At 38.7% G+C, this 26490-nt stretch overlaps 1 protein-coding gene across 1 annotated transcript in view; it reads left to right on the top strand.

The window, feature by feature from the left end:
• clasp1a (cytoplasmic linker associated protein 1a) overlaps positions 1-26490 on the top strand; it is a 75587-nt gene that overhangs the window by 16614 nt on the left and 32483 nt on the right. The window contains exons 4-22 of the mRNA XM_077537667.1: positions 818-921; positions 1057-1148; positions 2177-2252; positions 3212-3309; positions 4956-5026; positions 12629-12766; positions 12892-12965; positions 13050-13142; positions 13297-13442; positions 17406-17541; positions 17669-17739; positions 17997-18056; positions 18924-19001; positions 19099-19266; positions 19577-19623; positions 19979-20149; positions 23981-24088; positions 25026-25052; positions 26059-26223. Coding sequence (XP_077393793.1) covers positions 818-921; positions 1057-1148; positions 2177-2252; positions 3212-3309; positions 4956-5026; positions 12629-12766; positions 12892-12965; positions 13050-13142; positions 13297-13442; positions 17406-17541; positions 17669-17739; positions 17997-18056; positions 18924-19001; positions 19099-19266; positions 19577-19623; positions 19979-20149; positions 23981-24088; positions 25026-25052; positions 26059-26223 — 1923 coding nt within the window. The remainder of the gene's footprint in view (positions 1-817; positions 922-1056; positions 1149-2176; positions 2253-3211; positions 3310-4955; positions 5027-12628; positions 12767-12891; positions 12966-13049; positions 13143-13296; positions 13443-17405; positions 17542-17668; positions 17740-17996; positions 18057-18923; positions 19002-19098; positions 19267-19576; positions 19624-19978; positions 20150-23980; positions 24089-25025; positions 25053-26058; positions 26224-26490) is intronic.

Below are 26490 nucleotides of genomic sequence, written 5' to 3'. Positions count from 1 at the left end.
GCGGGACTGAAGAATTCATTCAGACAATTCTTTTCTTGTTCAACATAATACTGTAGTCTATACATTTTTCTTTTCATACTATTTAGTTTCAAATATTAATCTAATCTAATTTTTATTTTATTTTTGTTATAATTATTATTATTATTAATTCAATCTCTGGTGTAATAAACTTATTTATTGATTCATTGAATTCTTATTTTTCATTTTATTATTATTATTATTATTATTATTATTATTATTGTTGTTATTATTAATTAAATCTCTGGTGTAATAACCTTATTTATTGATTGATTGAATTATTTTTTATGTCATTATCTGTTCTCATTGCTGCTGGACATGTAAATTTCCCAGAGGGAGCCATCCCAAAGGGATCAATAAAGTCAAGTCTAAGCCTAAGTCTAATGAATTTACGACTTATCCATCCAACCATAATAAGGTTAAAATAGAATTTTATCCCCCTTACTTACCCATTTTTCCTAAATTCCATACATTCACAGACCTTTGGAAGAATATGGTGTGATGACTTGAATATTCTTTGCATTTGAATGCAGTTATTGTACGACACCTGCAAAAACAATAATTATTATTTCTTTACCATTTTATTTTTTATTTTTTTAATTTCTAATGCCTTAAAAGTAACAATTAATTAATTCTGTCTTTTTATGTGGAATCCCTGAAGCAATACTGCCCAATGCGTAAACTTCGGTGGAAGCAATGCCTCTGATTTGTTCCAACTCTCTGTAACTCACATTTTGCCACCCAAGTTTGATTAATGTGTCCACTTCTTCTTACTATTGTCTTGTTTTTATTTATTCAGCGCTACCTAGTCTTATTGATCGATTGGGAGATGCCAAAGACCAAGTCAGAGAACAAGACCAAGCACTGCTGCTTAAGATCATGGAACTCGCTGCATCGCCACAGGTATTTATATAGTGCATTTTACCATACTATGTTAATAGTATATTACTTCATACTCAATAAGTTTGATTCATTAAGTTATCATTTTTGTAAATCTTGGTTTGTGTTGACACATGCTATTTGATTGTGTTGTATTAGTATGTGTGGGACCGAATGCTTGGAGGCTTCAAACATAAGAACAACAGGACCAGGGAAGGAGTCTGCCTTTGCCTTATTGCCACATTGAGCATGTGAGATGCCTCCTTTTTCCCAAACTATAAATTGCTTGAGTATAAGTCACACCAGTCAAAAAAATCTATAATGAAGAAGAAAACAAAATCATTGTTCCGTAATTGTGGGTGCGTTCGAAAATACGCTCGGACTCTCACTGCTTTCCTCAGACTGTTCAGAAACTCAGTGTTGTTCAAATATGCCGTTTGGTTATTCTGAGTACCCCAAAAAAGCAGTGCCTGAGCCTAGTATGTCAGCCAGTACAAAAAAAGGAAACAGTTAAATCACAAGCTGCTGATTGGTTCATAACATAGAAGTGCACCTCTCCGAACACACCCCCCACATTGACGACCGTGAACGCTCCGGTTGGACAAAAGTCCAACTTCCAACTATAAAAAAGTTTTTCTTTTTAGTTTAACTAGAATCCTGCGCCACATTGTGACTAAAGGTAGAATCCTTGTAGATTATTGCAACTTTTGGTGCTCTAAATCCTTTTTGGGGCGCAAGGAAGGCGCAAACTAAACTAGAGATACTTGACACATTTCGTGGTGCTTAATTTGTTTGTATTGTATTTGATGTTGATTCTGTCGAATTTAAAAAAAAAAAAAAAAGCCAACACGATTAGTGAACGGGGATTTTGGATTCCATTTCGATTTCGAAACTTGATATATAGAAATTGCACCTGAGTATAAGTCTCAGGACTATGATCAAACAATGAACACAAGTGTGACTTGTAGTCAGAATACAGTAATTATGAAAAGTGCAATGTTTTGTTTTGTTTTTTTTTCAATTCTATCAGCGATGTTTTTATAATCATAACTTTACTTTTGTATAATTAAAAAATGACACCTATTGGCATTTATTTGATTGGCTGCTGTTTTCAACTGGCATGTCTAGAATTTTGATTGTTGGCACAATTTAGTTTATAATTGCAGACGAAGTTGTTTTTTTAAGGTGAAAAATATTTTACATAATGTAGTGCAAAAGTAACATTTATCTCTCTTTGTTGATTTGCTAATTTCACTTTATTCCCCTATTTGTCCTTTAGGTATGGTGCTCAAGGCTTGACACTCAGTAAGATTGTCCCCCACATATGTAACCTGTTGGGGGATCCCACAAGCCAGGTATAGCTAATCATTTCTACCTTTTTGTTGTTTAATATTGGAAATTGTTAAATGTAATTTTAGCGATGGAATGGGATCATTATAGACAGTAGTGAAGGAATTCTGTCGTAATTAAAGATATGAGTATTTACAACTTCGGGCCAAACTCACTAAGAAGGCATTGCATCCGCTGATAGCGCCAAAAATTGTTCTTCGTTTGCGCCCGCAATTTGTTCCCGCTGTTCGAATTTAGGAGCAGCAGCCCGCCACCGTTAAATTAGTAGAACAACGCTGGATCATACGTCTTCATGTTTTTATTCGATCCATTATGTAAACATTCACAGTATAAGGTGGGAAAAGTATGTGAACTCTTTTAGGCTCAGCATTTCTCCAAAAGCTTATCAAAGTCGTTAGTCAGCCAACCTGAGGTCTAATCAATGTGATGAAATTGCTGCTGTTAGTTAAAGTTGCTATGCCCAAAAAAATCACACCAGTTTTGAGTTTGGTTTACTCAGGTAACATTGCCGTATGTGAAACATCACAAAATAACTCAAAAGGAACCTACCTAGTAAATGTTAATTTTTATGAAGCTAGAAAGTATCTGTGAAAAACAGGCAGATTCTGAGACAGATTCTGTATAAATGGAGATGGTTCAACTTGCTTGTCTGCCCATGAGTGGCTGCCCTGCAAGAGCACAGTGCAGGATGCTCAGTGAGGTGTAGAAGAGTCCTAGCATGAAGGCTAAAAATGTATTCTGGCGCATGCTAACATCTCTTTTGACAAATATATAGCAGATAAAACATTAAAGAAGAATTGATGTCATAGAAGGACACCACAGAAGAGGCCACTTGTCCAAAAAACTTGGCTTGTAAAGAAGAGCACCTGGCGGACTATTCTGTGTGCATATGAAACCAAAATATATGAAAAAGCAATACACACATATAGCAGATAAAGAACATGTATCTTGTGTTGACACTTAGGTACGAGACGGGGCTATGAGTTGTTTGGTGGAGATCTACCGACATGTAGGTGAGAGGGTGAGGATGGATCTCAGCAAAAAGGGCTTGCCTCAGTCACGGTACTTCCATCTCTGTTACTGCTTCTTTTTTTTTGCTCTTGGATTTTGCTTTACTTGTTGTTTACTTGTTTGCTAAGATTGTTGAAAATGTCTGATTTTACTAACATACTGTTTTTCATTCCTCCGTCGCTTATAATTGCACACCTGAAAATTATTTTTAATACTTTTATAACTCAATCTGAGCTATAAGCCAGATGCACTGTTTGAGGATTTTGCCTCTTACTCTTTGATTATATTGTCAATCTTCAAAATGCCAAATTTGGTAATTGCCAGCAAAACAGTAAAAGCAAATTTATAGTATTATAGAGTATTACATATGGGGCAGCTAATTTCATATGATCTGGTGAATAACGGTAAAGACATTTGATGTAATAATAATTCTAATTTTGCAAGTTTTAGACATATAAGTAAAAAAAAAACAGAAAAACAAAACAAAAGCTATGCAACACTACCTAGTGTTAGTTGAACGATACCGTAAGATGGATAGATATATGATAGATGGATGGATACTTTATTAACCCACAGGGGAAATTCCTTAAGGAATTTAACTAGATGCAGCAAACAAGTTCTGTCATGGAGAACAGTCTTAAACTCATTCACTCCCAATTTCAAAATTTTCAATACCCACGTGATATTACGTTTAATAATTATATATAAACCGAATCTACCAAATGACAGAATAGACTCCCTACTTTTTGTCTCATCCCGTTCTTTTATAATTGACAGTAGAAAAATGTAGGTTGCACAAAATACAGCCATTACTCCCATGGACTTTGAAACTGTGTTTATTTCGTATAAAATGGGGCAATGATGTCATCTACCGGTGGTTGGGCATCAGTAAAGTTGTTTCCAAGTTTGACATTTACAGTGGAGCATAATCAGATTGTCTCCCATCATTCCCGCTCAAAAAAAATAGAATTGACAAGTATACTTGTCAAAGGCAGTGATTAAGCTTCTTTCCGAGAGTTTGTCATTTTACGTGTACGCAACGCCTACTCCAGCTGTATGTTGATGACGCCTTTGAGACATGATGCAGATTGAATATGTACAAGTATGATGTTGAAATTCACGTTTAATTATACTCCATGTACCCCACATCAATCACTACCTTATTTGGTGGTCGGTAGTGCAAATTTTTGTCAGATGTAAATTCTGCTGTCACTTCAAGTGGTAGTATTCTAGTATCGTCTTCCCTTTTTGCTGTGTGATTACTTTTAAATTTCCTATATAGTATAATATGTGTCTTCATTCATTATGTGTTTAGGATGGAAGAGAATATTTAATTGTCTGACACAAATGGTGACAGAAATTCTTCTTCAACCAGGCTCTCAAACACATTCCCACATTTCCATCCAGAAACCTTTCACATTAAAAACGCTAAAAGAAAAACCACACAGAATTAAAACAAATAACTAATACATGTTAAGTGCTGTGTTGTCTTTTAAGGGGTTCAGAATATTATAGTAGAGGGAATTACATATTTTTTGGCGATATTATTCCGGGCCAGTGGGACTCTTGCCTGACAGCAGTAGTTGAAATGATTGGTGGAGGGGATAAAAGTACATCTTTTGGATCATTTGCCTTAATGTATTTTATATTTCTTTCTTTTCTTTCTTTACAATTTTTGTTCTGTGCCTGCATTACAGGTTGAATGTAATCTTCAGCAAATTCGACGAAGTTCAGAGATCTGGGAACATGATCTCCTCTTCAGGCTCAGGTGAGTTTTCCTCCTTGGTGAAATTATTCAGCCCGCACTTCAAACTTTCTTTTTTTTTTTTTTTTGGTCCTTCAGCCCCTACCTGCCCGTATGCATCAATTTATTAGCAAAAATAATATTGTTGTACACTCTTACCATTCATGAAATATAATTTTCAGAAAGTTTTAACCAGTGAGGTTTGTCCTTTTTCCCTCATCCCTAGTGTCTCAAAGAGAAATAGACGAGAGCTTAATTGCACGGCTTTTGATGACTGTGCTTGTAATCTGATATAATTTTGAAATAGTGATCCAGTATATATGGTAGTAAAGATAAGTGCTCAGTAGGTGTTTGTCGGGAGATGAAAAAATAATTCAGTTCGCTTGATATTGCCCCTCTTAACAGGATGGCACCCACATCACTCTGATTTCAACATGTTTTCAGACTGGACAAATAAAGGTATACAATGATGTAAGTGCCCCCTAGGAAAAAGAAAACATTTTGCACCCTCCCAACTCTCCGCCTTCACTATAATAAGTATTATTTGTCTAGAAAATTGTAGGTGCAATTCCATTTACTTTACAGAACACTGTATCTTTATTAACATTAACGAAATAAAAAAAGAAAGCAATATAAACAACTTAAGAATAACTAACATTGTTTTATTTTATTTGCATTTGTTTTATTTACAAAAGATTGAGAGTGCATCATTTTGCCTGAAATTCAAACAAATGTTTAAACTATTAAAAAACTTAGGCTATTAAAAAAAAAAAACTCAGTAATTGAGCTATATGATATTGAAAAAACTACTTTAATTTTGTATTCAGGGCAAATATAAGTTTTATTTCTTACTGCCCCCTGTCATTTATTTTCTTTTAAAGAATCAAATAAATTAAATTAAATGGGGAAAAATACAAATGGTAAATAATAAATACACATTGACCGGCAACATAATATTTGAGTCTTTAATTACAAAACAAAAATGAAAGAAACAATTTTTTTTTAAAATCATAATGAGGAACTCAGGATTAATGGCTACAATGAACAGTGTACAGCTATTCAAAGCATGGTAATTACAAGGAGTCACCATTGCCGTTCTCTCTACACTCCTGGCACTTGAGAGGGATCTTTAATAGGGCTACATGATATTGGGAAAACACACGATATGCAATATAGTTGTTAAATATCACGATATCGATTTTTTTTTTTTTTGCAATATATTGTCCAACCCTAGTCTGTAATACCCAACCTGGCAAGTGTGCACATGCATCTCATCATGTCATTTTCATGAAAAAGAGATATGAATTCTCTTGGATGGAATGTTGACTGATAAACACAAATTTGATCACTATTCTCCATTGTAAATCTGTTGCCTGCCGCGACAGATGCTGCCAACACGTATAAACAAACGCATGGGAGCTGGAGCTCTATACTTCCTGAGCACACGCTGACAATGAGAGCACCACTGCCATCTACTGTCTAGTAGTAGTAGTAATAGTAGTGCAGTTAACTCTTTTGCACTAACCCTGCTCTCGCAAGATGAATTCTCACGGTATTTTTGAGTTTGCAAACTCCTGAGAATTCATCTTGCACCGTTCGCGTCGATAACCGCCGTACCAAACCACCAGACCAATCACAGAGCGACATTGTGTTTGGGGGTGGGATATGCAACTGTGATGAAACCAAGAAGCCAGCGCCGACGCATGGGGCAACAAACAACAAACAAACCTAACATGGACAAATGGACGCGGCAATTAATTCTGTTCTTGCAGAATTACTCACCGTTTCCTTGTCGAATGTTGAACAGCGAGAGGCGCTTCGTGCATTTCTAGCTGGTAAGATGTTCGTGCTTTTCCCCCCTTCGACAAGAATGAACACGAAATTTTCACCCGTGGCCGTGATTGGTTAAAACAAACGTGTACAATGTCGCATTGTCCAATCAGCTCGAATTATTGTACAGAATGTCCCACCTCCCGACGAAATTACTGCCAGGTTACTTTTGTACTCATAAGGTAAAAAACAAACAAACAAAAAAACACGTTCTTGGGGGTCACATAACACCACCACATCCCCCCCCCCCCCCCCCCCCCCCCCCTCAACCCCCCACCCCCTGCTCACAATACTACACTTCACAATAACTGCACTTTGTTCTTTTTCCGTTTTGTATAAATCTACATACTGATTTGTTCGGTTACTATTGCACAGCAATCTGAAGAAATAATTGTTTTGTGGGGAGGGCTGCTGAAAGTGAGTAGAGATCATAGAGGAAAAAAAGTGAGGGAGGGCTGGTGAGCAAAACAAAGCAGCCATTTCTGTAGAGCTTAACGTGGGTGAGAGCTCAGAGAGAAGCCGAGAAGGGGAGAGAGTGAGAGAGGCTGTGAGCTGTGCAGTAGCTTTGGCATAGCTGCACCATGACAGCAGGAGAAGGTAAGGATAGAAATACAGCAAATTACATTTTCTGTTTACTGTGGTCTGATTGCAAACATGTAAGATGCATTGGCTGCATGTAAAGCTGAAACTGCTGTAAGTTTGTTATGTAATGTGCACAATGAAACTGCTGCATATGGCCACCCTATTATGTAAAGATTCTGCTTGGTAAAGATTAATGTGAATGTATCTTTGGGTGGTTTAAGTGTGGAATAGTCATTGATGTAAATGATACTGACTCTTAGTAAACAGTATTGTTATAGCACTATACCACTTGACAGAGATACAATATACAAAAACATGCATTCCTGGATAATTGAAGACTAACTGTTGCTGGTGTCATGACCAAGGTGATACGCTTCAGATGACGAGTGGATTTTATTTTTATTAGTGCAAGAGATTGCACCTCAGGTTTGTAATGTAAAAAACAGGCGCAGACTTGATTGCTCACGCAACATTTTTGACTTGGCTTCCGCTTTAAATACCAAGTCTCAAAGGCAGGTGCAAACCAGCACTGATGTGCATAATGATGACTGCAGTTACTGTTGTGAGGAGGAGTCATACCCAAATAAGAGGTAGCAGGAGTGCATATATTATCTCCTTGTGGAAAGAATTGGCAAATTTGGTACTTCTAAATGACCTTAGTGCTGACTGAATGCCAAACACAAGGAGTCATGCCATATTATATATGAGAAAACTATTTCTCAACCTCTGTATTTTCTTGCATCTGTGACAGATTAGTGGCCTCTCCCACACCAGTTTTTGGACAGATCGGCATTTTCATTCAAATTTCTCACACTTGAAGTCAGTAAGCTAAATCATACAATACATGGGTTTCTTTTTCTGTAACTCAGTGATGTTTGCGTCTTTCACGATAACCAGTTCCAATAAGTTTCATGTTGTGCTTTCAGCACTTTTCCAAATTTCCTTGCTGAGAAAAAGCACCAAACCTTGGTGCTTCGTACCTCTTCTGCATGCGATGGAGATCTTCGTAAATCTGGTGCTTGGAGTGTAATTCTTAACACCAAAGCTGTGCTCAATCTGTTAGCATGAAAAGTTAATACACAATTTAGCAACTACTGGGATATTAGTGAATCAGGCATTTTATGTGCATTTTTTTAAATAACCTATACATCTATCCATCTATCTATCCATCCATTTTCCAAACCACTTATTCCTCACAACACACATTTAAATGCTGTTCTTGCCTATACTGTAAGCTGAGTAGTACTGAAAAATACTGTAAAAGCTTTTATGCTACGGCCAAATATTTCCTTGGCATTTACCTTTGAAATTCCAAGAACAGAAATTCCACATTGGACTGGTATAACACATTTAATTATTTTTCCTCTGTGACTGAGTGTGATGGTCATCGCAGTTAGGTTTCGGAATCCAGACCCATTTATAGCAGCTCAATGCATAATGCAAAATATGGTCTCTATTTATAACCAAAGAGTAGATTGTCAGCAAGAGGCTGCAAACTGCATACTTTGCCCCCACATCAGCCGTTTTCAATTCTTCTGAGGAAGTCATTTGATCTGCACATTGCAGCTTTCAAAAGAATTAAAAATGATGTCTATGCATGTGCTGTATATATTTGCGTGGGTGTATGCCTGATTATCTCCTACTATTGGCTGCTGGAACGAGCGTAGGAGAGATTTAGTTTAAAGCCCGTTATACAACCTTTTTGTCATTTTAAATACCAAAATGCCATTTTTCCTCTCACTTTGAAATTATGTTAGGTGCATTGCTCCAGGGCACAATAGCTGTGATTGTTGGGGGTTGCAGTCAGTGCACCAGTCCCAGCCTCCTCAAAGCTGCAGCACTGTTGACGTATTTGTGCCATTCAGTTTAAATAATCGCGGAGATTTACCAGTTGAGATCTATTACATACATCAAATTCTGAACTCATTTATATGCTGAAGAAGAATATTCTCAAGACTTTTGGTTGAGGCCCAGAAGGATTAGTAATAAGTAGCAGTAACATTATTAGCAGGTATTGTTTTGACACTGTATGAATGTAATGTCAAGTGTAATACAAACTGAATATTTTTAATACATTTTCTTTACATGATCATGGATTTCCTACTAACTGTCTTTCTGTGTCACTTCATCATGTTGTGTGAGGGAATAGGCATTCTATTGTTGTTTGGGGGACAGTGTGTCTACTGTCTATGAACACTTGATTGAGCTCTTTTCATTTGCATGTTTGCATCAGTCATCAAGTTGTGATGATCAGCCTTTTTACATTGCAGGATAATTTTTCAACTTTTATTGTTTTGAAGTTCATCCATCATTAATTCTCAGTATACTTAGCTTTTATAACAAAATGTGTTGCTTGTTTGCTTGTTGACTGACTTCCCGTTGTTACATACATAGGTACAGTAGTTTTATATTTGCAAGTAACACTCTATGCACTTTTCATTTGCCTTATTGCATTTACAGTGCAACATGCTAAATCAGGGATTGGGAACCCTGGTCCTCGAGAGCAACCATCCTGCTTGTTTTCAATGTCTCCCTCCACCAACACATCAGATTTGATGAACAGGATTGTTATCAGGCTTGCTGATAAGTTGATCATTTGAGTCAGCTGGCAGCAAGGACACTGGCTGCTGAACTCCAGGGTTCCATACCCCTGTGCTAGATTATTTATGTTTAGGTTGTTGTGAATCTGATTCTATGAGGTTTAATTGTTGATATTGTTGCTCTACTGTAATCCATCCATCCATTTTCTGAACCGCTTGCTCCTCACAAGGGTCGCGGGGGGTGCTGGAGCCTATCTAAGCCTGCTTTGGGCAGTAGGCGGGGTACACCCGCCAGCCAATGGTTGCCAGCCAATGCTCCTCTGTAATAATCTTCAAAATGTGTGATGATTGCTATCTGTCAGAGTTAGGCATGTTATTTACCTGGGCTTTTGAGTCTAGTAGGTGCGAGTGCTTGTTAGAACAAGACAGACATTACATTTAGAAGCTCACAAAGGTGAGTGATTAACCCTCTGTGCTTTTGTTTTGTAAATTGGGTGTTCACAGACTACACACAACTTGGATAGAAGAGGAGAGATTATATTGTTAGAGAATTACCTTTGCATTATTGTGAAATGATGAGAATGTAATGTCTCACCTATTGGCATATTGTGTTGTTCAAAACACAAATATGAAGGAAAGTGTGCAGAAGTTGATTCATTTTAAAAACCAGCGCTTGAAAATATATTATACACTGTAAAAAAAAAAAAATAATTGTGTATCAGCAAGACATCTGAGTGGTGGTAATACTGGAACACGGATCACCCTGTCATCTGTCTTTTTTATGTAACCTCAGAGAGGCTGCTTGCTACATCACATGTATCTGTGGTTCAGAGTGCTCCCACAAGGGAACACTGGGACAAAAAGAGCTTTGATAATTGCTACAGCAAAAATATCATACAAATGTGTGTGACTGTGTGTTGAGAACCAAGTGGGCTCGTCATTGTGTACCCTGACACCTAGTGGACACCTCGCTGTGCATTATCAAGCTCTGCTAGCTTTTTACTCATTTATTGGTGGCTGTGAGGTTCAGTAAACCAATGTTATTAAATGCTAATTCACATTGGTCGTTTTTAGGGAAAAAAAAGAAGTAAAAATGCAGATTATATCAAGATAGTCTTTATATTATTACACTTTTATGATGTCGCTATGTGCGGTGGTGTTTTTGTTCCCCAGATCCCACACGGGCATAGTTTAGGAAAATTCCCACTCTATATTCCCCTTGTTGCACCATTTCGTCCCAAGAAATTGAGGCACTGCCTGGGGACTTATTAGCCCTTCTGCTCCTGTTGACTTGAAACTGCAAAATAGATTCCATTGCTCTGTACTTGTGACATGTGCAATGAGACTAAAATTTCATTTCCATCCATTTCCATATTGTGTCATTTGTACTTGATATTAAAGGATGTGTTGTCTGCATATGCTTCATAACACAAAATGGTGATCTCACATTAACACACTTGCTTTTCTCACTACTGTGTGTCAACCATCATGAGTCACACACATATTGATAATGTTAGCGAGGCAGACTTAAGGGTTGGGCTTTCTGGCACTGAGAGCGCAAGCCGAATGCAGAAAAGGGACATGAAGAGCGCGCATATAGCTATACACATACACAGTGGGAAAGAATTATCTCTTTAGTCCACAGCAGAGATGCTGAGGAAGCTGGTATGCAAGAAGATCTGCGCTAGTAAGAATGATGTCCTTTTATTTCGTTCCCTCCGTTGTTTTATCTCTACTCGGCTGGTGCTTTTTCCTGTTCTGCTGTCGGTTATTGTCAGCTTCTTTGCAAACGCATCGCAGTATCGAATGTCAGTCCTCCAGTCCGTTTATCCACCTCTCTTTTTCTCCTACCATAGTTTATTCTAGGTGGACCTGTTGCCTTATGCATCCCTTTGTTTTTCTATTGTAAATGTTTGTTAATGGCTGAGGCTTGCAGCCCAAAAATGTGATGTGCTTATTTCTGTATATGAATCTGACTGTTCTGATCTGAATTCTGTACTTGTACTGTGTGCCTTATGAACAATGAGAGATATACAAAGGGGTGGAGTTCAGTCAGTCAGAAGCAACACTCATCTTTCTTTTAGTAGTTTATCATTGCTTAAGGGTGTAGCAAAAACGCCTTGCTAAGAAATGCTTCTTACTGATGAAGCTTCAATTGTGTTTGGAAAAAAGGATTCTTGCTTCAAACATTCATGAGGTTGACTGAACAGCAACTATACAGTCTCATGATATCTGCTTGAGGCTAATCCCTTGTGTGAATAGTCATGTTGGGTAGGTGATAGGGCTGTGTTTATGCTTGTCTGCCCAACTAGATTAAGGTCAAATGGATGGTTAGATAAATGCTAAAACAGTCGATGCATGCACACGACCTGACAAATGGATTCAAGAGCACCCTTTTGTTGATCATACCAATATTATATTATATTTATATTGTACTACAATGCCGAACTGAGTCAGGTTGGAAACACGGAATGAGAAAAGAATTGTGATGCATTTCACCTCGAAACCTAATTCCAAAAAAGAACATTGTGTGAAAATATCTATCCTTTGCATAAAACAACGAGTGATAAATTATGTATGGCCTGTATTTAAAAAAACTTGCTGCAAACCAGCACCTAAGCACATATTTTTGTGTTTTTGAAAATTCTGTATTCTTGAATGTTTTGTTTTACAGATAAGAACTTTGAAGATGAGGACTCTGTTGATGGAGGCCGGTCCTCCTCTTCCTCATCCTCCAAAGCACCTCCTAGTGGCAGGAAGACTGTAATGTCTGCCAGAAGACCCAGCTCAGCAACCTCAGCTAAGGCCACAGGTGTGTGTCCATGCCTGTGCGTACATATGTGTGGATGTATTTGTGTGTTCTGTCAAAAATAGATACAAACTGTCAAGTATGTCTATGCTTATAATATGTTACATGTGTGCTTGTGATACTTAAAGGTAAAGAAGCAGCTGCTGGTGCTGTTGACGAAGAGGATTTCATTAAATCTTTTGAAGATGTGCCGTCCGTCCAGGTATTTGAAAATATGACAGCACCGTAAGACTACAAAGTAACTGGTTCGAATAGTTAGGACTAAATTTGTACCTCCTATCATCAGATTTACTCGAATAGAGAGCTGGAAGACCAGCTGACCAAGATCAGAGAGGTTTTGTCAGATGACAAGCATGACTGGGAGCACAGAGTGGTAGCAGTAAGTCAATCATGCACTTCAATTCAAATTCATCAAAATGCGAGTAACAGACTACTTCACATACATGTTTCATCACATGCATGGAGGAAAGACAGCAAACCTCATCAATCCATCTATCATATCTTGACTCATATCTATGATGGTCCCCCTTTAGCTGAAAAAGGTTCGCTCACTCATGCTGGCTGGGGCAGCGGAGTATGAAGGCTTCCCTCAGCAGCTGCGTCTGTTGGAGGCACCGCTCAAACTGTCGGCGAAAGATCTACGCTCCCAGGTGGTCCGCGAAGCTTGCATCACTCTCGGGTACGCTGAAAAAGTAAAATCCTATCTGATGAGTCGGGTTTTTTTTGTGTTTTTTTGTTTTGTTTTTGTTTTTGTTTTTAAACAGGGGTCGTTAATGGTCAAGTCAAGTAATCTGTATTTGTGTAGCGCTGAAAACATTTAGGGACAACTTATTACTTATTATAGCCTATTTGGCAATCTTACTTTCTTTCTGCATTTTACTTAAAATAGTTGCAGTCTGTAATTAATGGCCTTAAAAGTCTTTCATTTATAGCAATCATATATGTTTGGAAGAGTAGTCGGTAGGGCTAGGTATTGCCGCCAACCTCACGATACGATACGTATCACGATACAGGGTCACGATACGATACGTATCGCGATACATATGTATCCCAATACATGATCTCCAAGACGATACGTATCACGATATTTTACATTAATTTACTTGCATTTTATAATAACAGCCATATGTATACCTAAAGGATATGTTTATTATGCTGGATGACAAAAATGTTTTTGTTAGTAGCTCTTCTGGTTCAGCACCAAGCGGCATGCCTGGTTTAAATGTGCACGCACTGCAGAGCAGTGAGCAGTTTTCCCAGACACACCGGGAAAATTTATTAATAGGCATGAGCCGATATGAGCAAAAATATCAAAGTATTAAAATTACAGCTCTAAAATGTGCTTATTTGAAAAATTTGGGGAAATAAAAACAGCATTTTTTCATGTAACACATTTTATTTCGGTTTTTTTAAACAAAATATAGGAAAATTGGTACATTGAGTAAGTTTATAAGTAAATAAATGTTGATATTCATCCTCTGCTTTAACTTTTCTTAGCAAGACACAGTGTCCAATCACTGGTGAGCTATTTTTGCATTAATTGAGGGCAATTAACTTCAAAGACGCTGCTGGTTTTTATTTTTTAGGTGCAATGCAAGCTGCAAAGGCAAACGTTAGCTGCCTATTTAAAGTTAACGAACAATATTGATTCTGATGCCTGCGTATCGATACGTGTATTGTAATGAGGCCCGCAACGATATATTGCCATATCGATTTTTTGAGCACACCCCTAGTAGTCTGTATGTGCGAAAGAGTAGTAAACACACAGACAGTACACAAGAAATTTATAATAGTCATATGTAAGTACGTGAGTGAACAGCGGTGGGCAGATACGAAGTAAATTTAACATAGCTACCGGTAGTGACTTTGGTCATTGTTACAGTAAAAATCTGATGATTCGTGTGATGATAGACTTCCAGCGCCAAAGCAAATAAACAAATTTGATTTGCCTGGAGTCACGGTCAATGGCGGCCTTACCAGACCCACTTTCTTTTGTTCAAGAAAGTGGCTGTGACTTGCCAAGCTAACTCATTCCTAGTTCTTATGATTTATAAAAAAAAATAAAAAAAATCATAGCAAAATACTGTCAATAGTATTTGGGACCATTTGAAAACATGACGAGCCTCTTTCCAAGTGTTTTTGTATCATTGAATGTGGTATACTGTATTTATGGTTCAAACTATAAGTGTTTATCTTCACATTTTGGGTGAACCCTGCTAATCATGAATTGTTGCTGTTTACAGTCACTATCCCCTACAAATATTGGGGGTCCCACTGTATATCTACTTGTGACATCAAACATGAAACTACTTTACAAAATACTTTCATTCCACTTAATTAAGCTAATGAAGATATGCATTGGTCTGCTGAGAAATGAGCAACAAGCCTTCTGACCAAAAACATTTTTCATTTACATTTTTTTTTATTTTTTTTTTTTTTTTTTTTTTTTTTTTTTTTTTTTTTTTAAGAGCTCAGAATTGTTCATTCGGTAGTCTTACCGATTCAACGTCTTGTCATCATTGCTCTTTTCTTTTTTTTTTTCTTTTTTTTTTGTGTGTGTGTGTATGTGTGCGTGCGTTTGCGTGCGTGCGTTTGCGTGCGTGCGTGCGTTTGCGTGTGTGCGTTTGCGTGCGTTTGCGTGCGTGCGTGTGCGTGCGTGCAAATACTTATAAATTTATACTCATTCATTCACCTAAAACCTTATAAATATCCCATTACCCTTCGCCTTAACCAGGTACTTCAGAATCTTGCCAGAGTCGTGAGATTTAAATGGTCAGGAGACCAGAGAAAAGGTCAGAAAAAAAAAGAAATAAAGAGAAAAGAAAGGTAAATCAAAGTGACATCCAGCACCGACCAAACACTTCCTGCCTTCCCCATGATTACAAAATCAAAGTCTTACGCCAACCCCGGAAGCCTCTAAATTCCAGCAAATTTAGCGAGATCTCAAGAGCCCAGAGGAAAAACTAAAGAGAGGAAGGAGGGAAGGATCGATAAGGCAGAGTGAGATCAATAGAAGCCAGTACATCCAATCCATCAAAGTGAAGTCCAGCACCAACAAGACCCCTCCTGCGTGGTTACAAAACCGGAGTCTTATGCCAACCCCAGAAACCTCAAACTTCCAATAAATTGAGATCTCAAGTGACCAGAGGAAAAACTAAAGAGAGGAAGGAGGGAAGGATAGATAAAGCAAAGTGAGATCCACAGACACCAGCACCCACTGATTCAAGGGGCTGTGGGAGGGAGAGGCAACTTCTGTTTGAGTTTCAGTAGATGCTGGTGCGATGGATCTGGCATGCATAAGGACCACCACCAAAGAAAGAAGCCGTCAACCGCGGTCCAGCAAAGCGAGCACCCCCCCCCCCCCCCCCCCCCGGAATCCCCAGGCCGCGGCAGCACCAAGGCCACCCCCAAGCCACCCGAGCGGACACCGGTCGGCGAGCCGACCCAGACACCCGGAACACCCCCGCCCCAGCCCCGGCCCACACCCCCGAGCCCAAGGCCGCAGAACGAGGCCCAGCGGGCCCCCACAGCGGTTCATTTACATTTTATTACAAGCTTGATGAAACGGAACATGCTTAAAATGCAAGCTAAATAAAGCTGAGAGTAGATGAATGGACTGTGGAGATAAATTTTTAACTGTTTGTTACATGGAATGTAACAAACATTCTATTGTACAAAGTAACAAATGAAAACTTGATCCAACAAATAAAGGAAAAGGTAAAGCAAACAAAAATGCTACTGAGAATCAGGAATAAAGGTAAACATACTGGTCTAGTCAACAAAGATATGGTAATCTGTAAAACAGAACAGAACTGTGTTTTTTATTTTTATTTTTTTATTTTTTTTAGCAAGACTAGTATCAGTATAAAACGATACAACTGCAAAAAATGTACAGCTGTGCTTGAAAGTTTACATACCCTGGCTTTGGGTAAGTTTACATTCCAACACAACTACAAATGTACAAAAGCTAAAACGTCACTTATTGACACAAAAATGCTATGAATCGTCACACGCACATCTGTTCTCATCATGTCAACTTCAACCTCTGAAAATATCAAAACAATTACCACCGTATTTTGGATTTTATGGGCATTCAGGTTTTGTCTCACCATGCAGTACACATACGTTTACATAAACTTTCAAGCACAGCAGTATGCGGTCACATCCACCCATCGTATTTTTCTCTCTGCAATCAGTGCCAACATTACAAGTCTAAACATAGCACCAATTGGAAAAGCGCGTTCTGTACAGTAGGTGTCAATTTACATACCACATCGTTGGTCACTATACTATCAAGACAATATGTAAAACTGATCCTAATCATTTTATATAGTTGTCGTAAGCTTTTTTTTTTTTTTTTTTAGGTCAGGTCAGGTCAGGGAACCAGGTATTCTTGATCTCTCTGATCGTTTTTATCTACACTACATGCATCATTTCAAATTATTGTCTGAAATAACTCAATAGTCCAAGAATTGGATATCATTGCCAATTTTGCCAAAATGAACTTGAAGGTTAAAGGCATGTTTATGATTGTTACAACAAAACTGCTGCATCCCTTGCATTGTCAAACAGACTCCACAAAGAAGGAATCCAATCAGGAGGTTCTCATCACAGAATCTTTCCCCTCTCTGCTGTAATTCAGACATTTATCATCACTGCTGGGTAACAAGTTTGACCATGGAGCAGAGAGCGCCATGCCCATACTGCTGAATCTTGTGCCCAACAGTGCCAAAATCATGGCCACATCCGGAATGGCTGCCATCCGCCTCATCCTTAGGGTGAGCTGTTGAGACACAGGAAATGCTATTGCTTTACGTTTTATGCTATATGTTGTCTTATTCCAAATCAAATTATAAAGGTAAATGCCTTCATTTTTAAATGTATTTTATTTGTTTTGTCTTACAGCATACACACTACCCACGTCTTATCCCCATCATTACAAGCAACTGCACCTCTAAATCAGTCGCAGTCAGACGGTAAGGTGGCCTTTTAGCATTCAAGGACAAAAAGCATTTTTTGAAATGAAATTTTTGAAAGCATTTGAAATTATTTCGTTTGTTTGAAAACCTAGGTTGCATAATTTATTAATTTGGAGAGCTGATGGCGCTGTTAATACAGTATTCTGAATGAACAGTGTTTCAATGGCAATAATAACCCAATTAATTTAGTTTTTTAATATTATGTTTGTAAATTATCATGGTGTTATTTATTCAATATTTTGAGTTCTTTCTAGACGCTGTTATGAATTTTTAGACCTGATGCTACAAGAGTGGCACACCAATACATTGGAAAGGTAAGTAGTATGGCTTCTTCAGTACAGTACATCCACCATTTCCTTGAGGAAGAAAAAAAAAATAAAATCTGTGAAAAAAAGTCTGAGTCCAAATGTGCACACTACTCTCCATATAGTGCACTAGTAAGAGGTCACACCATTTTGTAGGGGTGTCCAAATGTCCAAAAGAAAAAATACAGTGCACTCAATTACCCACAATGCACTTGGAAAATTAGTCAACATAGATGGTCACTCAACTGGTTACTATAGACCACAATACATTGCGAGCAAAGAAAACAAAAAAAGCGACAGCACAATCGCCGGCATCAAACCGATACATTGCCTATATGCTAAATAAATCATTAATTAATTTTGATTGAAATATGTAGGACAGCATGGTGCACCACTTGTTAGTATGTCCGCCTCACAGTCCAGAGTTCGATTCTGGACTCTGGCCTTCCTGTGTGTAGTTTGCATATACAGTATAGCATATCATGCTATACAGTATAGTGAACGAGGTGTTAGGGCCTTAGGGTGGACATTTGGACACAGCGTTCGAGTTGTTGTACAACAACATGTAGATGAGTTTTCACGTTCTCCTCTTCCCTCTCACATGGTTGCATTTGAATTTATTAGCAGTTGATGAGGCAGGGTGCACCACTGATGACGGCCATTAAGTTGATAAATTCTGGCAGATTTAATCATCGAATTGGAAAGTGAAATTGGTCCGTCTCGCTAATTATAACGATAACCACCTCAGGGACTTTAAAAGGCATGTGAAAGCCGTTGTGGGTGGTCACATTCCTTGCAGACAACCAGAGGAAAAATCTGGAGATTGACGTGAAGAAAGCAAGTACACCTACTGACCATGTTCCCTTGCTGTCGTAGGCATGTGGCTGTTTTGACTGAGACCATCAAGAAAGGCATACACGATGCTGACTCAGAGGCCAGATCCATTGCAAGGAAGTAAGTATTAAGAGAGGTTCTTCCTGTAATGTGATCATTTTTGAGAGCTGAACATTTTTAAATCTATCAAAATGTTTTCGCTTGTCCTCGTTATTAGGTGTTATTGGGGTTTCCATGGCCACTATAGCCGAGAGGCAGAGCATCTCTTCCAAGCGCTGGAGCCCACATATCAGAAAGCACTTCAGACTCATTTGAAGAGCTCCGACAGTATTGTGTCTCTACCCCAGTCGGATCGGTCCTCGTCATCTTCCCAGGAGAGCCTTAAGTAAGAAAACATGTCCTGTAATTTTAGCTCGATTTTTATATATACATATATATATATATATGTATATACTAGGCTAAATTGTTTTTCTGGCAATTTTTTTGTAAAAATCTGATTATTGCAATGTGTAAATGTGACAGCTTTTTTTACATCAGTCATTATCCGATAGGTGTGAGGATTTATGTGTGTATGTGTGTGAGTGCATGCACAACCAAAAGACCATTATTTTTCTGTGCATTTTGTTGTCATATCCACACTTGTTAATTTGTCAGGCAGGGATTCTGAACAATGTTGCTATTTCTCTTCATTTCAGCCGACCTTTCTCTGTGAAGTCGGTCATTGGAGGCAGCATAGCGAGAAGTAAGCACTTATACCCCTTAAGTTATTAATAGCCTAATTAAGTCGTCCACATGGATAAAAACGTTGACCAGCAGTATTTTGTCAGTATTGATTTTTTTTTAACAAACTACACAAGACAGATATACAAATATAAAGAGTATGTTCCGTACCTTTACCAAATACATAATACACACATATTGATGTGCTAAAGTTGTCAACTGATATCTGATATAAGTCAACTGATATCTGATATAAGATATCTGCAACAATCCATTATCTGAAATAGACCAGTGGTTGATTAAAATGAATAATTTTAAAAATGAATATATATATTCCTCTGGAGCTTAAGTGATTATCATCTTCTCTGTTGTCTCAGCTAAACTCGTGAGCACCCGGATGCCCATTACATCGGGTTCCCTCCAGCGTTCACGGAGCGACGTCGATGTAAATGCAGCCTCCAGTGCCAAGTCAAGAGTGCCGACTGTTCCTGCGTCTTCGGCATTCAGCTCAGCAGCTGCCCTCCCCCCTGGATCCTATGCCTCTTTAGGTAATCCATTAGTTCTAGGGCTGGGTATCCATCCTAATTTCCTCAATTAATCCCATTTTGATTCACAAGAGTTCAGTTCGATTCGATTTTCACTTCAATCCGATGTTGATTAATTAGGGAACATCAATCCTTCTTAAATATCAACTCCACAAACATTAAATTCCAAATTAAACTTTGTTGCTTCGGTAGCTTGTTATTTTTATAAATTATTCCGTTTTTTAATGAAAGTAAAACACGTTATAATCACTTAAAAAGTATGTCAACAGGAAGTCAGACTCTTGCTCCACCCCTCACTAAGATTTGCAATCGGCGCTCAAAGGGGGTGTTGCCTGGAAGACCGTTTGTTTGCGAATGGGAAGAATGTTGGTCTGGCTGTGATTGACCGCAGCAACTCACTAAGAGGGCGCTTAAGGAGGCGTGTACAAGACTGAGCTGGTGGGTGACGGGGGCAACTACGTCACGATCAACAAGTGACGTAGTCTGTAACTTCTCGTGTAATGAGAGGACAAACGACCAAATTGTGTTTATCTCAGTGTTTTTTTGCCCCAAATTCAAGCTTCAACAAACATGCACTAAAAAGTCAAATTAATCAGCAATGGTGGGCTGAACATATTTTCATATTTCTATTTCAATAATTGTAAATATAAATTACAAATATTCTGAATTGTCTTAAAATGCAATAAGTCAGGTCTTTCAGAAATGGAAAGAGATACTTTTAAATTCATGTTCTGTTCATGTTCATGTTCATGGTCTGCATTAATTTATTCATTAAATTGTTTACTGCCAAAAACGTTTAATAACGATTACTAAAATTACAGTGTGTGCCGCCATAAATATTAATTGATGTCAACTACGGTGCAAGTCTAAGTGCACCGCTGTCTGGTCCAATGGGTTGTGGAATCAAAAACACCCACTATGGCCAGCAGATGGCAGAATTGTATTTCTTTTCAATGGGTTCAAGCTGTATCAAATTACAATGAAACATGACCAATCTGATGAAATAGAACGTTTTCAAGGGTGACGTGAATAATCAAAGCCTTTGTCACATTAAATCTAATACAGAGCGTCACTAAACAAAAAATATCCGTGTCAATGTCTCTGTTGTGCACAAAATGTATCTTTTCACAAAAAGCTTGTTTTCTCCTTATTTTTCTATTTTTGCTTGATTGTCACTTAAGTTACCTATTTTCAAATGGTGGATACTAAAAACCAGAATAAGGTACAGTTTTTTTTTCTAGTTAAAGAATGGAACGTGATCTTTCACGTGGTATCCATCATGTTTATGTAGTAATAGCACACAATATTTTGTTTGCCTTGAAAGATGAGTTAAAATGCTTGAAATCATCTGGCACTGTTTTTTGGATAACGTATGGCAGTTAAAGAGTTAAAAGTGTTTCCAAATAACCATGCATTTGTTTAGGTCTACAAGGAGTATTAATGGCTATGAAGTTGTCCATTTAAATGTGCTGTGTGCAGGAACTGCTTCAATCAAATGTTGACACTTGACAAATCTATTGGTTATGGTTAAGTAGTCCTTCAGCATAATGAAATCCATAGACACGTCACTAACTTTACAAGCTAAATGAGGTTGTGTTAGCACATCCCAGACCAAGAATGTGCTACGAGTGTGAAAAATCCTTGCTTCACTCCAGAGGCTCCATAATAGCAGATAATTAACCAGAATCGGGCACTTGCTTTGCCCCTTCAATTTTGTTTCTGCCTAAACTTTAACTAACATTTTCCTCTTTACCGCTTCTCCCACTCGTCGCTGCATCGCCTTTCCTAATGTCAAAAAGATGGCACCCCTGGTAAAAGTGATGGTAAGACTTACATGTTTATCCATGTTAGTGTCTGTAGTTTTGCGAATTGTACTGACAATTTTCATATGTCTCCTAGTCAGTCAGCTGTCTGTTTACATCCTTTCTCGCTACATCTGTGCCGTCGTCTCTTTTCTTAATTCCTTCCAAGTGATCGTAGGTTATGTGGAACTGCATGGACTAGCTGCATGGACTTCCTGTAACCCAGACAACAATATCTCCAGTTCCCTACACAAATGTCTTATTCTGTCTTATTGTATTTTATCCCCATGTGTCTGTTATCATTTCCCGCCGTTTGTTTCTCAAAAATGATGCCAATTGAATTTGAAGAGGCAATTACCAGCCTTCGAAAAGCATCACTGTGCTGCCCTTTAAGTGAAGAATGTCACTAGAGTGGTTAATATACATCATCGGGCTCCATGATTTTCACCCTGTGATATGAAATACCACAGCTGCATCCATTGTTGTACCTTTATTATAAAGATAATGTCTGGAGTTTGCATTGGTGTCAGAAAACACTGCCTCATATTTTGATATGTTTCTATGTTGATTACATCATTTTGAAGTGATATGGGAAAGTCAAATACGAGCCGCTCACAGCCGTTTTTTATTCTACTTTTAAATTAATCATAAAATCTAAATATAGAGTACAGTGAAATAAATACATTGTCACATTTCTAGCCTTTGTTTGAGTTGTGGTATGTAACGGGTTATGTGGATGTCCTGCCAGTCTCAAAAGTTCTGGGTTTGATTCTCTGTTGTGTGCCGGGAGGTTGGATCCCAAAGGCGCAAACACAAATAAGGTTTTAACTATTTATTCACATAACTTGACTAAACAAAAAACAACGAGAATGCATCGAGAATTCCGAGATGCCAAGCCCCCTTGGGCTGCGAAGTAGCACAGAGGACAGTGATCAATAATCCGGCAAAATACACACAATTCTCAGACGCTTATATAGACAGTCAATCAATCTCATTGGTTGTGGCTACACATGTGAGTACCAGTACTGACATGGAATTCTCTGATTGGCTGTTAACCCAGTAATTACAGATAGTTAATGACATCAACAAACATCATATAGCATAAAAAATTCCCGACATTACATAGTCCTGACATCATATAGCTTAAACTAGTTGAAACTGGATTCTGTTACATCAATACCCAAAACAGACACGTAACGGGTCGTGAACTCTGGCGCACGGTCATGAACTCTACTTAAACTTAACCCAGGCGTGACCCCAGACATGAGACAAGACCCAAACATTACTCCAGCATGACTCGAGTCATGACATTCTCGACCTGTATGGTGTTTCCATCTTTCTGGGTACTGCAATTTCGCCCCACATTCCAAAAACGTGCATTTTATGCTTAATGAAAGTCTCTAAATTTGCTCATAAGGTATAACTGTGGGTATAAATATTAGTTATTATAGGTTGGTTTGAATTGAATAAACCTGGTTTGTATGTGGCACGGTGGCGAGTGGTTAGCACGTCCGCCTCCCAGTTCTGAGGACTCCGGTTCGAGTCCAGGCTCCGGCCTTCCTGGGTGGAGTTTGCATGTTCTCCCCGTGCCTGCGTGGGTCTTCTCTGGGTACTCCGGTCTGCTCCCACATTCCAAAAATATGCATGGCAGGTTAATTGGGCGCTCCGAATTGTCCCTAGGTGTGCTTGTGAGTGTGGATGGTTGTTCGTCTCTGTGTGCTCTGCGATTGGCTGGCAACCAGTCCAGGGTGTCCCCTGCCTACTGCCCAGAGCCAGCTGAGATAGACGCCAGCACCCCCCGCGACCCTTGTGAGGAATAAGCGGTCAAGAAAATGGATGGATAGATGGTTTGTATGTTTGTCCTCCAGGTTTGGAAATTTTTCAGGACTAGTTCATCCTCTTCATTAAGGCTCCTGGATGGTCCCTTTTACGTTTAGTTCAAGGGTCAATACAGCAATGGAAATGACATCTTCTCACTTCCCATCTTTTTTTTCCTTTCTACTCCACTTTGGTGCCCTCCCATCACATTCAGGTCGTGTTCGTACCAGAAGGCAAAGTTCTGGCAGTGCAAGCGGAGCCAGTCCTGCGGTGGTGGACAGTCGAGGTCGGAGCCGAGCCAAAGTGGTTTCTCAGTCTCAGCGTATGTATCTGCAGATTTTAAATTTACACCAATGTTAATCATTTGTCGTGAAATTCATTGTGCACATTTTGTGATCCACATACTGTATATTAGTGTGAGCTTTTTCTTGGCTCTGTTATGTGTGCACCACCCAGCACTCACTAACAAGTTTGTGTGTGGGTGTGTGTGTGTGTGTGGGGGGGGTGTGTGTGTGGGTGTGTGTGGGGGTGTGTGTGTGGGTGTGTGTGTGTGTGTGTGTGTAAGCATACAGTACATGTCTGTGCAGTGTTTATGCTTGCATTTTAAGTTGAAATTGTGGCAATGTTTGCACATGTATATTATTTTTCATATTTTGTCATTGGAACCAAATCCACAGTCATTTAAAGTGTGATGCCCTATGATTTCTGTGATGCAGTATATTGCATACAAATGTACATTGATGGGTCAAAAATTAGCATGTGAAAACAACTTAATCCACAGCAAATTAAAAATAGTACGTTCAAATACACAGCCTTCTTTTGCTCAACAGTTATATTCACGTAGCATAACTCAACTCGTAATTGTCTGTTGGTTATAAAGAAACCGCAGTGTTTCATCTATCAACAAGCAGCAAAAGGCTCCAATGCAGATCACTTGTCATTCTTTCTAAAACAAATACATATAATCACAAATGTTAACGATATTAAGTTGCAGACAATTTACATGTTTCCGGTTAGATGCACACAGCAGCTATGTGCATTGATTACTGCATTAAATGTCCCATTTAATTGCCTTTTAAAAGTCCCAATCAGCCACAGCTCATGAAGCTTCAAACTGACAAAACCTACTTGCAAAAACATCTAGATTTCATAGGGCCATAAGAGTGCATGCTGCATAGAATCAATAAACATAACCCTTTATGTCTCATTTTGACCGTTCTTGATCTCCAATTGTCCTGCCTATTGCTTCCATCATTCAGGATCCAGATCAGCCAATCCCATCAGTGGTAAGGCTTCATCCAATCACATGCTGGAGTGGATGGCTAAAGCACTTTCCCCTGAGCCTACACAACTTTGCACGTCTCGATCCTTTAGGGTCTTTACTTTCAGTTCACAACTTGGTTGCATGCGTTTATTGTGAATGTTTGTGTTGAGAAGCTGATCAGGACCGAAAAAATCTCCATGGCACTTCTCTTGTCTTGTTTGTCTGTTAACTGGTAGCACTTGTCACATTTCTATTCCTACTTAGAGTTCAGTTCATACCTTGTGTATGTCAACAGTCACTTATGTGCATTCAGTTCAATTGTCCCACATTCATTTGTTGCTGGAACTACAGCATATGAAGCCCCTACTAAATTCACTTTTATGCATTGAATACGCTCATACTTTCTCAAATTATGAGTTGGTATATGTTATTGACATATTGCAGTTAAGCCAATGCTCCAAGCATTAATTTGGATACAGTGGGAAGAAAGTACGTGAACCCTTTGGGATTTCTTACATTTCTGCATAATTTATATAGCGTATATATGACAATAACATGTCAGTGGTCTGTTGTGCATAGGCTCAGTTCAAAAAGGTATGATGCAATGAGTTTCTTGTTGAAATTAGACAATCATTTTACATTATGAATTAACTTCTCAAATCAGTTTATACATATTGAGAACTTTTTTATCAGTTGTTGACCTTTTGAAGCTATACTGAGAGTGATTAATTTCTTAACTACCGATGCACTCACTGTTAAATAAAAAAAACGATTTTTCCTATTCAACTCTGTGTTCGTTATACCGCTACAACACATTGCTTGTGTGGTCTTAAGTCACACACAAGTGTTTTTAAAGTCATTGTCAGGAATGACAATATGTTTAATGCCTAAGCTACGTTTATTTGAATATTTGTCCAAATATTCATTCATTCGAGACATTTTTTTCCAGCCTTCTTGCTTGTTTCTTGTTAATTATTGTTCATACTTTTGTATCAGATATTTATGACTGCGTACTTGCTTGTCAACAGCTGGCAGTCGCTCCAGCTCCCCAGGCAAACTGCTTGGACACAGCAGCTATGGCCGGATCCCTCGGGCAACAGTGTCTGCCTCCAACACACCAGCTGACAAACGCAGCAGGATCCCTCGCAGCCAAGGGTGCAGCCGAGAGACCAGCCCGAGTCGAATGGGCTTAGGTATGCTCGGGACACTTTTGCACATAGTTTGTATAGACTCTTTTCCCTTACCCTGGGATTCCACCGGATGCGTGTGCGTTGCATATGCGTTGCGTTCCGGCGACGCAGCCGATACGTTTCCATTCATTCAAATTGTTCAAATTACACCGGCTGCGTGTGCGTTGCGTGTCGACTGCGTCTCAGCTGCGTCGTGCGGCAGCCCTCCGCACGGATAGACCTATTTTCTATTTTTGACGGACGACACATCCGTCGGCCTCCGTCAAATGG

Source organism: Festucalex cinctus, chromosome 11 (genome assembly GCF_051991245.1).
Source record: "Festucalex cinctus isolate MCC-2025b chromosome 11, RoL_Fcin_1.0, whole genome shotgun sequence".
Classification (NCBI taxonomy): Eukaryota; Metazoa; Chordata; class Actinopteri; order Syngnathiformes; family Syngnathidae; genus Festucalex; species Festucalex cinctus.
Note: the sequence above shows the minus strand (reverse complement) of the source record. Positions and strands in the feature narration are given on the sequence as shown.